Raw genomic sequence first — 14,790 nt, 5'->3', positions numbered from 1 at the left:
ATTGGCACCAAATTATAGATTTGGGACAAACAAAATCTTGATCTGTCAGTACAAGTAGAGAAAGTGAAACTCAAGTGCTGCAAAAGGATTTGATAATACAACAGTTTGTTTGTTTGTTTGTTTGTTTGTTTTGGTACCAGTGATTGAACTCAGAGTCTCTGGACTACTGAGCCACATCCCAGCCCTATTTTGTATTTTTTAGATATTTTTTAGTTGTTGATGGACCTTTATTTATTATTTATTCATATGTGGTGCTGAGAATAAAACACAGTGCCTCACACATGCTAGGCAAACACTATATTACGAGCCACAACCCCAGCCCTCATATTTTGTATTCTTATTTAGAGATGGTCTCACTGAGTTGCTTAGCACCTTGCTGTTGCTGAGGCTGGCTTTGAACTCGTGAGCCTCTAAGCCACTGGGATTACAGTTGTGTACCACCATGCCCGGCTGATAGAATAACAATTTATTAAAGCAGAGGCATTTTCTGTGAATTTATTGGACAGCTTCTGCTAACACCCTTTCAAGTGCAATTATGTGCTTTCTTTGATTCTAACTGATGATTGAGTCCTTTCTCTTCTTCTGTCCAGATAACTTTAAGCTCCTTATCTTTATTGAATCTAACTTAGAAAACAAATGTGTTGTGTTCTAACATCAAATATGAAACACATTTTTGTAATAGAACATTGTTATCTTTGATTTTCCATATTATAACCCTAAAATCACAGACACTTCAAAAAGACATTACATTGTGTTTTATGAATATTCCAAATAGCAAGTAGCTAAGATAAATACTTTCTGAACTCTGAATGTTAAAATCTGGTACTTCTTCATATTCTCATATTCTAAAATAGCTACTGGTACTTCTTTATATTCTTATATTCTAAAATAGCTAATATGGTGGGCATAGGTGTTCAAACTGGAGAGATTGAGTACAGCTTGACACTAGGGGGTTGAAAATTGTTCGCCTTCATTTCTTCTACTTTAATTATCATTTTTTTAGTTGAGTTCCCCTTTATTTTATGTTGGAATTTCTATAATAATATCCTGACTCTCGTGTGTGTGTGTGTGTGTGTGTGTGTGTTTTTCAATTTACTTTTCAAGCTCATATGTCTGATATCAGCACCTGCCTATATAAGCACCATAACTGTTCCCAGTAGAAAGTAAAAGCAGACACACTTAAAATTTTGCATCTACAATTTACCCCTTTCCCTCAAATATTACTTTCAATACATCATCATTTTATTGTTTACAAGTTAAACCAATTCTCCTTCTTCTCCTATCCTCTTTGTTATTACCACAAATCAGTGTTCTGGGGTGGGAGACTCCCCTGGGAACATCTGAAAATGCCTAAAGATATTGAGATGTTGTTATACTGGAGGTGAGGGAAATATTACTGACATCTAGTGAGTAGAAGCCATGGTTACTGATAAACTACTACATTTTACAGCAAAACCCCCAACAGCACAGAATTCTGCAGTACAGAACTGTCATAATGCTGAGGTCCAGAAACTGCCTGAGATCAAGACACCATTAACTGGTAAGTAGATACCTGAAACAACAGGATGAATGAATGATCTCTGTCTGTTGCTCTGGCTCCCATCCAAGACAAATTTCCACACTGCAGCAGAGCCAGTCTGTTCAAAATGTAAAAATAGCCTGTATTTTATACTTAAAACTTTAATTACTTAGTACAAGGGATGGAAGGCATTATAAAATTCTTCATAAATTATTTCCTGATTAACTATTTAGTTTCTTCTCACCTCCCTTTTTCTTTCTATACTAAACTTCAGTGCTACTGAAGAGTTTTCTATTATTTAAACGTTCATCTTCTCTCTCTGTTGTCTGATTTCTGGCATTTTGATATGTTGAAGCTTCTGCCTGATTGCTATGACACTCAATTGATAGGGCTTGTTCCCTTTGGACATAGGTCCCCCTCTGAGGAAAAAATAGAATAAAATCAGGAAAATGCAAATAACCACTGCATCACTGGAATTTCTGAGAGTGCTTATTAGACTATTTTGGGAAATTAATTTAGTACATTTTGTAATTATGTTGCATTCTAAAAAACAAACACCCACCTCAGTTTGATATTTTTGCCATTTTAACACACAATAAGATACTTCTGAGACAAAGTTTTTCTCCTGATGTGTTTTGGCACTGGAACCTGGAGTCATCCACCAGGACAGAGTGGCTAAGGAAGATGGACTTCCCTTCATTTTCAGATGCCCCAGTTGTGTGAGCATTAAATATTATTCCATCTACTTAAAAGCCAGGAAGTCAAAAAATAATTGAGGAAAAAAATAGCAGGTTTTGAGACAGTGAGGAATTCTTCCTGCTTATACTTTAAGAAAGGCAAATCAATATGAACAAAATTTCTAGTGATGTTAATTGGCTTAGGTAAGGTAGGGGATAGCCATCTGAGCAAGTCACTGATGTATCAATGTTACCTTTTGGAATTTTAAGCAATTTTATGACAAAGGAAACTGATTTTGCCAATCTGAGAGATAGTGGAGATTTTTTTCTCTTTGAATAAAATCATCCTACTGACTTACACAGATAGATCTCAAATTTTTGTATCATGCTGCTTGATTTTGCAAATGCCACTGTCCAATTTCTCTTAGATTATTTTTAAGTTCTCTTGTGTAATATGTAGGAGTAGTTTCTTGGCCTCATGGGCACAATTTGCCCTTTGTGACACAGTTAAAATAAGGATACTGGTAACAGACATCAAAAAGTTCCATCCCAATTTTTAAAGTATTAGTATTTACATGTTTAGTTTTCAAAAAATAAAAATCAAACAAATGTTATTCCTCATAAAAGACTTGTGACACAGAATATTTAATTTTTATAATTTTGCTGTTTCCTTCACTTATCCACAATAACATTCTTTTTTAGAGTGGAAGAGATAAAAGCTTTTGTGTTGATGACATATTAAAGAGAGAAAGTGAAATGAGCTTAAGTTTGATTTAAAAAATGTGTTTTTCAGAATATGTGTAAGTTCAATTTTTATAAGCATTAAAACCAAGCATTTCTAAGTGATCAGACTTAACTCTTCTTTTAAATTTATTCCATAGGTAATAGCAGGCAATTAAAAACTATGCCCCACATCCATAGAAGCATTATTTTCCACTTGGGAAACTCAAGTACCTTTGTTTCATTATCTATTAGAGGATAGAGAAATAGTAGGTCTGACAAAAATATATGTATGATATGTATAATATATAATATATATGTATAATAGACAGGTGTATTTAAGTATGTAAATTGTATCTCTGCCTGTCTTAAAAATTGCTAATTAAAAAAGTGAATGCCATTCTAATTTTATTCTGTTTAAGAGGTAATTTATTCAAGAATATTCAGAAATCATCTATGTAATGGAGGGTTAGATTTTATTAGCCTAATCCAAAATTAGCATTTATTACTGGGGAAAGTAAGTGGTGTGGGGCTTTCATTTGGGCTTTAAAGTTTGTGTCCACTTGCACTGTAGAATTATTGTAAGAAAAGTTCCTCATCACAAAATATAGAATTAATATTATAGCTCTGAATATTAGATATAATACATAGTAACTAGAAACTTTAGATATATTTTATATTTAGATTATTCTTTCATTCTTCCTTTTATATACTAGATGTTGATGATATAAAGAATGATACAATATGATACCAATCTTGAAAGAATTTACATCATAATGGAGAAGATATCTATTTGTAAAAACTGAGACAAAGCACACTTAATGTTGTGATTAAAGCTTTTGAAAAAGTATATGGAAATTAGATTAATAAGCTCTCACTTCTATTAGGATGGGAAAGTAATGATGGTACCGCAGAAATTCTTTGGGGCATGAAAAAAAGAGAATTCAAGGTGGAGCTTAAAGAGCTAGAGGCAATGGAGGCTATGTTGGCAAATGTTGAGCATAAATAGAGACAGAGAAGCAATAAAAATCAGAAGAGGTAGGAATTGTGTGAAGCAAAGGAATTACGTGTACAAGTATTAGTGGGCCTGAGTTTCTTCCTACAGGGAATTTGGAAGATTATTTGTGATCATGCTTGGAAGAGCTGGGGGACGTATGAATAAATATTGAGTTTATTGCATAAATAATAGAATACTTTCTTACTTTTGTGGGTATGGCATGGTTAAATGTTTATTTTAGAAACTAATGCTTGTGAGAGGGGAGAATGGCACACTTGAGAGAGGCTCATGACAGGAAGAGCAACTAGGGGCAGGTCACTGTTCTCTAGGCTAGAGATAAGAGAAAGGAGGGTTGTAAGCACTGGCAATAATGACAAAATGAGAACTTACTTAGAAAGCAGAATAAACAAAACATTATAGTAAGGATTTGATTTTTATAAGGTGTGTTGTAGCTAAAATCACAAAATTTAGAGATTTAAAATTGCCTATAGTTATGTCTCAATTATGGTAAAAACTGCATTAAAATAATTGAATACTTGGTGTGTCGCAGCAACTCATGTGGTGGGAACAGCAGCAGTGGTCAGGCAGCACAGTTTCAGAAGGTTCCTGAGAGCCACTGCCTGCAGCACCTGCGTGAGCCTTGTGCTCTCAGCCAGGAAGCTCCAGAGGAAGGTCAGCTCTGAAGAATGTGAGGCTAAGAAGAAGCCCAATAGGAGGTCTTCCAGGCTGTCTGCTTGGACTGCTGCTGCCAAGGCAGATGCCAAAACCAGAAAGGTTGTCTTTCATAGTCAGCAAATGGAAATAGTGATGTGAATGAATAACTGTGATATGAGGTAATAAATGCAGTTTTGCAAATATTTCCAAAATAGAACTGACGGGAAGTAGCAAGTCATCAAGTTGACTGTATAAAGTGTATGTTCACAAAAGGGAGATTTTATAAGGATCACAAAAGAGGAGTTGGTTATTTCCAGATGGAGCAGAGTGAGACTGAGAGGTCTGTGAAAAGAAAATAGGATTTCAGGAGGTGCATCATCATCTGCCTAACTAGAAATATATTAGACAGTTAAGGGAACTGAAAGACTTTAATTTGATTGAAATGCACAATATATTTCTATAACAAAGGGAAAACAGGCAAAAGAGAAATTAGAGAGTACATTGCTTGGTCCTTTAATAAACTCAGATTTTATTCTTAAGCAAAGACAGGAATAACATGGGGACATTTACATTTTAGAATAATCTCATTGGCTTTATTGCTGACGATGGGATAACATGATGTAAGACCCATGAATGAGGGGCTCAGAGTAGAGCTTACTATATTTTAGCAGAAAGATGATACAAATTTTAATGTCATTATCAGTTACCAGATGATGTTATTTAGAGTCAACAAAATATGATTACATTGAGAAGTAAATTGAAAAGTAAATTGAGAAGTAAAGTTGATATATGTTTGATTTGATATATTTTGACCTGGAATTTATATATTAAAAAAAACCTTTTATAATTTACACTAAGTGTTTGCTGTGCCTCTATAGATGAAATATTGGAAGGATTTACTGAGTCTGAGAATTTCAGTGTTTTAGCCTCCTGATTCATTAATATAAAATGTTACATTTTAAGTAAGGGAAGTATTTTTTGTTTGAATTACTGCTGTCTAAAAAAGGTATTTAAATGATTATATCAAACAAGAATTTATTATGTATGTTTTTATTATTTAATTTTCCTTTTAATGTGTTATGGAAAACAAAAGTTTAATTATGGAAAATTACATTTATTTTCCATAATTTTGGAATAATTTTAGCTAAGTTATCTAAGGCAAGAAATAAAAAGTAAAGTTTTAGAAAGCCTGATATGTGGTAGGAGGTGGTGCAGAATTTGTGGTTAGAGACTGATCCTTCCCATCTCTTCCAGATGCTTCCCTTACTCTTACCATTTCTCCAAATTTGATATTGATACTCTCTTCTCACCTTTTTCTGAAGAGGCAATTACATTATTTTCTATGATTGCAGAAAGTGATGATTACATTATATTAGATTTTGACACTAAATTACACACTGGTGAGAAAGCCATGCTCTTCATTTGGTTTTTATTTTCATCACTAAGACAATACAAAGGTGACTTGCATTCTGTAGTCACAAGTTACTTCAATATTCCTAGTAAAACATAACAGAAACATATATATGTTTTATTTCATTAAGATCTACTGAAGGGAGACAATTCTTTGTTGTATACTAGAGCGTTTTCCCCCAAGTTTCGAAAAGCAAAATGTCTCCAGGTATTGTCAACTATCTCCTAGACTATGAATATGGGGGAAGAGGCAAAAACTTCCGTGATCCAGATGCAAAAGAAACATTAAATGTTTAAAGATATTTCATCTTTTAAATTCTATTGAAATGCATAAACACAATTCTTTTTTAAATTTAATTTTTAGTTGTAGTTGGACACATACCTTTATTTTATTTATTTATTTTTATGTGGTGCTTAGGATTGAACGCAGGGTGTTGCACATGCTATGCAAACACTGTATCACTGAGCCACATGCCCAGCACCCCCAAATACAATTATTGTCTAAATAAATATGGAAAGAAAAAATCATCACTTTATATGCCTGTAGATCTAATAGATCCACAAGTGGTTTTGTTATATCATATTTGTAGAAAAGAGTAGAATGGAAGATAAAGTTTTCCCATTCAGTTTTCTCAATCTGAATGCTCTTGTACTCTAAGCAAGAAATGTTGATTTTCCTCATAATTAAACATAATTTACATTCTGTTACAGCAACACATTCAAGGAGAGAATAAGGTACCAATCATTTACTTGCAAAAAGAAAATTAACAATTTGCTGCATGTTGCTTTGAAATAACCATTTAGGTTTTTAAAAAGTACCCAAGGTTTTCACCCACTTTCTCCTTACATTATCTTCATTGAACATAATAGACAGCTAATAAAAATGTGACCCTATGTGGGGGAGATATTATTTTCAATCAATCACTCCTTTGGATAAATGTTTTGAGTCATTCAATGGTAACTGAGTCCTTCTGCTCCATTGGCATATATGGGAGACACAATTAGGATTACTGTAATTATCAACTACTTCCTATAAGCAAATAGAAATGATAGCTAAATAATCTTTAAGTGAATAATATTAAATATCACAATTATGAAAAAAGTAAAGAATATGAATTATTTAATATTTTTTTTGAATTCCAACTCACTGTTTTGCCTGGAATTACACTACATTATATTGAAGTAATTGGTAAACTATACTATTATGAATGTAAATTTTACAAATATTGAAATTACTGCATTCTGAATAAAATCACAAACTCTTAAAATGGGATATTTAAAGAGGGGAAAACATTAACTAATACAACTATCTAAAAAAATTTATTATACTTTACTGGGCAGTCATAGTCATAGTATTCTTATAAATACTTTTTAAAACATTTTTGTAGTTGTAGAAGGACAGAATGCATATATTTTATTTTATTTTTTTATGTGGTGCTCAGGATCAAACCCAGTGCCTCACACATGCTAGGCAAGCATTCTGCCACTAAGCTACAGCCCCAGCCCCAAGGCATTCTTTTTAAGTATTATTAAGTTTACACATTTTTTTGGAAGGGATTGAGTATTTGTTCATCTGTGATCAACACTTTTAGGTTAATTTTCTGTTTTAACTCAAGTTTTAAAAAACCTGCTTTTATTCACATTAAAAACAAACTGCTTGATATGTACTCAATAATTAGATGATGAATTAAGATGTAATTATTCCTATAAGTAGGATGTGGATGCACTGGAGCAAACACCAGCAAGAGTGAGGGCATGCTGCTAAACTGTCTCACCTACTTTTATCATGCTGTATCCACTTTAGGGATCCAATTTATGTGATTAACAAAACTTTCAACAAATTCATTTCATCCTCACAACAATTCTACAATGGGGAGATCAACTTAATCTTCATTTTACAACTTGGAAAACTGAAGAAAAAAAATCCTATAACTTATATAAAGTGCATGCCAATAGTGGCACAACATGGATCTGAACAGTCTTGCTTCAGTAGCAGGATTTTTCCAACCTCAATAGACACACAATTCAGTTAGCAATCTTATTAAATTCAGATTCCGACTCAGTACTTCTGGTTAGGGGAAAACAACATTCTGAGTTTTAACAATCACACCTGTGATACAGATGTTGCTAGTCTGAAGATCACCCTTTAATTAGCAAAGTTCTAATCTACATTGGACAATAGTGAGAGATATGGCAACCATCAGAAACACAGTTTATCCTCAGAAAATTACTCTTATGTGCAAATTGCCAACTTCTGATTTAGAACTTATGCTACTTCTTTTTCTTTCTTTTAAGAAGGGAAGTTAACAAAATTTGCAAGTATTATAGTATTTACAAGTATTATAGTAGCTGATTTCAGGTTTTGCTAGTCAACATATGATTAATATAAACTTGAAACTGTAATATCTACCCCCCAATAAGGATCCAATTTATGTGGTTAAATTGGATCCTTATTGGATCGAAAAATGATTTACAATTACTCCTGAATATCTTCTTTAACATAGATTCAGTCCAAACCCATTAATATTTAGGAGTACATGTTTGTACCCTCTATACAGGAAAAGAAATTCAAGGTTAACTTAGAAATCCAGCACCATTCTAAACTTTTGCTGTTTACACAAGTGCTGACTGTAAGTGGAAAAGGAAGCATATCCTTTGATAAATAGAACATAAATGTCAACATATTACTAAACAACTCTTGTCCATAACTTTCTGTAAAACAAAGGGATGTTCATAATAATTTCCCTTCACACTCACTGGTGAATTGATTTTTATACCCTAATCTAAAATGTAGAATGTAAAAAGTATAAACGTAAACCAAAAAACATATATTATTTCTCTGTGTTTAAAATGCATTGGCCCACAGGCCTTCAATACTTAAAACCTAAAATACCATCAAATCATTAGAAATTACATCTTTATCAACCTTTTTTTTTACTAAAAGAAAAAGAAGTATTCCTATTGACATATAATCAAACACTTTTAAAGTCATGCATTTAATTTGACAATGATATCTACCCAAAGTCCATCCTGGATGTGTATATTAGACCTAATTATGTAACTAAAGAATAACTTATTAATTAAATCAAAAGATGGGATTTAAGACAAATCTCCCTAGTACAAGTAATTCTGGTTTTCCTATATCTCATTCAACATTTTCCTGAATGTACCCAGATATATTTAACATTTCTTCCCTGGGGGATAATTAACAATGTCACATACTTTGACAAGTTTATACACACACACACACACACACACACACACACACACACCATACCAAAAGCCATAATTAAATAATTGCACCTGGAAGTAGCAAGCATAAGGTTTCAAAGGTCTCATGCAATATTAACCCACAAATTCTAAATGTACTTATGATTGTGGAATCCCATTTTTAATTACAACATAAATTAACAAATCTAAATAATACAACTACCATAAAGCTAAAATTCTCATTTATGCAGCTATGAGTTAAAAGAAATATAATACCACAATCTATTGCAGTTTCTGGCATGAAAGCAAAAACACAATACAAATTTAGGCTTTTCTATCAAAATTACAAGAACTAACCTTCTACCCAGAAGAATCCAAAGACACACAAAAGCATCTGCATTATTTTACATATGAGGTATATGGAAAAAAGACTCTCCCCAAAGTAGTAAGAAACATCTTCTAATTTCCTAAGAAACTTGTATTTTACATTTGTTTTTTTTTTTCTGAATCACTTACACAGCCACAAAGAAACTCAGATATTAAAGAAGTAGAGAAGTTAAAAGATGTCCTTTTCAATAGCCAACAGTCACCAAAGACTGTGACAAAAGAAAATAGATATAAGTATTCCATGTTACTGTGCACAAGCAAGCCAAAGTTTTACTGCTTCACTAGTTAAATCACTAAATGTTAAGTATTATTTCATGAACTTAAATGAAATCTGGTATATAAAGAGAAAAAAATATGTTATAAGTGAAACTTACTTTCTATTTCACAGAAATATTTTACTCCATCTAAAATAATCCTGTGACCTTGTGGAAACAGTCCTTGGTTAAACACTTAAAGCACATTCCTTTACCAAATGCACCAGTACATTACTGCTCTGAAAGCATTCAATATGTCTACTATGTTCTCTAGATGTATATTCATACACTGGTTTAAGCCATTTGCAGAAAATCAACAGAGACCCTTAAAAACGTTTGACCTGACATGCAACTTTAAGACATGTGAGTTTTAAATTGACAGATCTTTACATCTTTCGTAATGGAAATTATCAGAATATACTCTGAAAGTTAAGTGATTCTTCCACAGAGCAAATTTAACTTGACCTCCTAAATGGTATAGATTTGACACACCATTTAGAAGGCTAAAAGAAATACTGATTTACTTCTTCTCTAAAGCAATACTGTTCAACAGAATTATAATGCAAGTTACACACGTAATTTTGAATTTTCTAATAACTATGCTAAAATGATAAAAAATACAATTTTTAAAACACTTATTAAACATGCCAAATATTATTTCAACATGTAATAAATATCTTTAAAATATTTATTCTTTTACAACTTGTACTAAGTTTTCAAAATCCAGTATGCATTTCACACTTACAGCATATCACACTTTCAACTAACCACAACAACCTGGTCCATAGTCAGAATGTGGCTAGTGGCTATACTATTGAGCAGTATACTTTTTAAGTAATATTTTGAGATCTGACATACCACTCTGTTTATAATTAGTTCACATTCATGTCTCCTTTTTGAACTGAAATGGCTGCAACTACAAATATAAGCAAAACTGTTAATTCACTGGATAAATCAGGATCAGATCCCCCTTCTCTGGGGATCTGGTTAACACACACAATAAGTAGCAAATGGATTATTCCTTATTATGTCTCAAGTAGACTTCAGAGATGGTGCTGATCAACATGAGCAAACACAATTTGTAGCAAAAACACAGGTTAAACACCAAAAAATTTTTATATCACATCATAACACTGCCTTAATTCTAGCATCCCTTCCCCTCTCATTCTTGAGCACATACTTCTATGCAATTTATTTATAATATTGCTCTCTAAAGTTGATAAATTTTGTCAACCATACAGTCACCATTCAAAAATAAACAGAATACTATATAAGACACAAATGAAAAAAAAAATCAACCAGCTACTTTTAATACAATTTGTCAACCAATCTTAAATTCTGAGTTCCACTGAATTTGATTCTTCTCACAATTCCAATTAATTTACTGCTAAGAATTTTCCCAAGTCATTAGGATATTTGCTTAAAATGTAAATAATTCCAACTATGTGTTTTCTAGAAAATAACAAGTACAACCATAGCTTAGCACATAAAATTTGTCCTTTAGGCAAGTTACTGAATAAATCAAACAGAAACAACTATACTCCTGTTTAATGCTTTTACATTTTGTAACACCATATTCAACAATTTCTAAATTTGGAAAATCAGTTCAGATTGCACACAAGCAATAACTTTAAAACTTAAAACCTTACAGGTTTCCACAAAATACTTGTGACTAAATATATTCCACAGAAAAATAACATAAAAATCAACACCACTCAAACAAATCTCAGCAAGAAGCACAAGATCAGTATATTCATAAGTACAGAATATATGATACATGCTAAAGAGTATTTTTCTCCTAATTTAATTTAATTCACCTAAGCAATTTTTGTTTAAAGCACTTGCAAAGCTTTAAGGAAGCAAACATAGCTATCTAGCCTCTTCTGTGCTGCACATACATACAAAGATAATACATTCATCTCATGATATCGTTCCACAATTTAGAAATCAAAACAACAAAATTTGTTTCTTACCTGCAGTTAGGAGGAGGATTAAGGGTTATTTCAGCTAGCTCCTTCCGAATTCTGTTAGTGAAATAGGAACAGACAAAAAGGATTTGAGACAGTCTACAGAATAACCAAAAAATCAGACTGCCCTCTACCATCATGCAGGTAAATTCAAGGCTGGTTTTGCCTTCAGTAATGCTAACATGGCTGCTTCCTCTTTGTTCTCAGAGGCATAACCCAAACTCCTTAACAGAAAATTGCAGCTTTTTTCTCACTTGCTACTGTAAATAGGTAAGTCATTTACACCTGATTTGAGAAAGTCCTCCACTACTACTCAACAAAAGGATATAAAGTCTATTTTAAAACTCTTTTTACCAAAGAAATTCTCTTCTCAAGCTTATATGCAAATGAGACAAAACGGAAGGAGGAAAAGACTAGAATATTTTTGACAATGACTTCAATCCACTTTTACTGTGGTAAAAATTAGAAAGCTATTGCAAGAGCACATTAATAGTTTTGTCAATATTTTATCTGTTTTTAAAAAAAGTTTAAAATTTACAAATACCTTTACCAATGAAAAACTTCCAAAGACTACTTTAGCAATCTTATTTAACCATTTCTTTTCTCTGATCTTAGATACAGCATGTAAATTTAAATTTCATACTCTTGGAGGAAAGAGGGCCTTGAGGTAAGGGGAAAAAGAGCATTTCTCTGATTTTTTTGAAATTTAAAATGTTTTCAAAAGTTTTTTAATGTTCTCTCCACAAGATTACAACACACTGAGAAGAATTTTAAATTATTTCAAGGACTGCTGCTATTCAATATAATATTCTCAAGTTCATTAGTGTTTGATTAATTGCGCAATGACAGTAAAATGTATAGAAAAATAAGAACATGAATCACTATAAAAGGCAATAATTGATCAGTTTTTATATTTTCTTTTTCTTTTAGTTGTGATCAATGAAAAACAACAAAACATCAACATTAGGTAATGCTATAGGTACATTTTATGTTTGATACAAGAGTTCTACTCAATACATCAACTATCACTGATGGAACTGATGGAGTCCCATTGATGGATTTTTTTTTTTTTGCCATCATAGAAAATAAAAGTCAGCAGGAAACAAATAATCTTTCACTTACAACCAACAAAATGTTTTTTTCCTGCTGTTGATTTTCACTACTATGTCAAGAACATCCACGAGTTTTAAAGATGTGCAAAGTTTTAACAGCCAAGTGACACCTGAGGTTGTTAATGGCTATTTTTCTGTTTTACTTGGTCTCACAAGAACAAGGAGGGATAACTATAACTACAAAATTTATGCCTATTATGCAGGATTTAAAGACTTGTTTGAAAAATTAGGAAATTTAAAATCTGCTTTCAAAAAAGCCAAGGCCTGACATTCAACATTTTTTAGCAAATATAAACTTTTTTGATCATTTCCTTTCATGAAAAGTGACACATTTCCTTTCATGAAGCTGCCACCACAGATGCCTGGACTGACACCCACGTGGACACGTGCTAATTTCACTCAAGAGTATAACTCACAAAAGGACACATCCCCAATGTACCATCTAATTCAGTTTCACATATTTTCCTTGCCAACTCCTTAAACTGTCAGGATGAGAATTCAGTCTCTAGGACTCTTTCTGAAATTACCAAAGTACAGAATAAGTTTGCTTAGAAGCATAATTTTAGTGAGGACGTTTTCATGCTCCCTAAAGGATGACAATTCATTCAAGTACAAATAAAATTGGTCATGAAGTATTTCTGGAGTATTGTTCTTGATGTAAAAATAAAACCATCCAATTGCTTGGAAGACAACCTGACAATGTTACCTTTTAGCACTAGTGGATAACTTAGCAGTGGTTTTGCTAGAGAGTTTGGTGCTCTTCTTCCGCTGGGTGGCAGAAGGTTCTTTCTTCTTGATCTTCAGGCTCTGGAGCAGCAGGGTCTTGCTGGTCCGCATCTGAACTGCCACTACTGGTGCTGGGGCTTTCATCATAGGACATTTGCTTATCACTGGCCATCTTGATGAAGTTATCACCTGGAAAAATTTTTTAAAGAGAAAAGAGAAGAGGGAAGAAATGTTAATATAAGAAATCAATCAACAGCTTTTCCTTATCTTAATATCATTCCCAAATTGTATCTTTATAAAAAGGCTTCAAAAGTGTTCACATTTATTGTATGAAAATGTTACTGGGGATAGGATGAGTCTTACAATGCCAGCTCTCAGGGATTGTCCGAAATCACCCACTCACATTTTTTTCCATTCCTTGGATAATCTATCAATTGTCTACTTTCTCAGAAGGCATGAAAAATATTTGCTGGGGAATTTAAGGCAAGGAGTATTAACAACATATGACACACTGTAAATAACAGATTTTTATGAAAAATGTTAAAATTCACTACACATCTAAATATTCCCAGACTAACATGGGTCACAGCTACCAAATTCCCTTTCCCAGAGGAAAACATACCCTGTTAATCGCTCATATGCTTATTTAAGGTGAACATTCCTCTTCTATGCACGTAAAACCTTTAAACACAACACTGGGCAATTTAAAACTCAACTAACAAGCTGCCCTAGCCTTTTCGAAGGCCAGCAGTGAAGATTCATCCAGCCAAGACCCAGCTGCCACCATGGGAAAAGCAGAATCCAAACTGCACTTTCTGCAAAGCTCCCCACATCACCAAGGTTCCTTGCTCAATCTTTACATCACGGGGGACATTTTATCCAAAATTAACGTAAAGAGGGGTAAAAGCCCAAGAAAAAACAATGCCCCAAGAACTGCAAAAAAATTCTGTGCCCACATAGGCGAGCCGCTGCTACTGTCGCGGCTGCTGGCGGGGTCCACGCAGCTCTGCAGCCCTTTGTGGGGATGGCCGCCCACAGACAGCTCGCCGCCCTAGCCGCCAAGTAATGGGAGCAGCCAAAAGGCCCCGCAGCTCGCAGACACTGGTGGCGTGGGACGCCCAGCCTGAATGTAGCTGCCGCTGCCACTGCCGCCGCCC

General features: G+C 33.3%; 1 protein-coding gene across 6 annotated transcripts in view; it reads right to left on the bottom strand.

The window, feature by feature from the left end:
* The window catches only part of LOC125615966 (ubiquitin-conjugating enzyme E2 E1-like), a 65,577-nt gene extending 50,989 nt beyond the window's left edge, over positions 1 to 14,588 (bottom strand). For 2 of the 6 annotated variants that reach the window (XM_048800531.1, XM_048800532.1), the window contains exons 1-2: positions 13,614 to 14,561; positions 11,802 to 11,852 (exon numbers count right to left, since the gene is read on the bottom strand). Coding sequence is in view for 2 of the 6 variants with exons in the window: in XM_048800530.1 (XP_048656487.1) it covers positions 1,553 to 1,637; positions 11,802 to 11,852; positions 13,614 to 13,780 (303 nt within the window). In the remaining 4 variants the exon portion in view is untranslated. Of the gene's footprint in view, positions 1 to 1,552; positions 1,638 to 11,801; positions 11,853 to 13,613 lie in introns of all 6 variants that reach the window. The other 4 variants (XM_048800530.1, XR_007346568.1, XM_048800534.1 and 1 more) reach the window with 4 other exon arrangements.
* Positions 14,589 to 14,790: the final 202 nt, after the last annotated feature.

This window comes from Marmota marmota, unplaced genomic scaffold (assembly GCF_001458135.2).
Source record: "Marmota marmota marmota unplaced genomic scaffold, marMar, whole genome shotgun sequence".
In the NCBI taxonomy this organism is placed as follows: Eukaryota; Metazoa; Chordata; class Mammalia; order Rodentia; family Sciuridae; genus Marmota; species Marmota marmota.
This window is presented reverse-complemented; position numbering and strand designations above follow the sequence as displayed.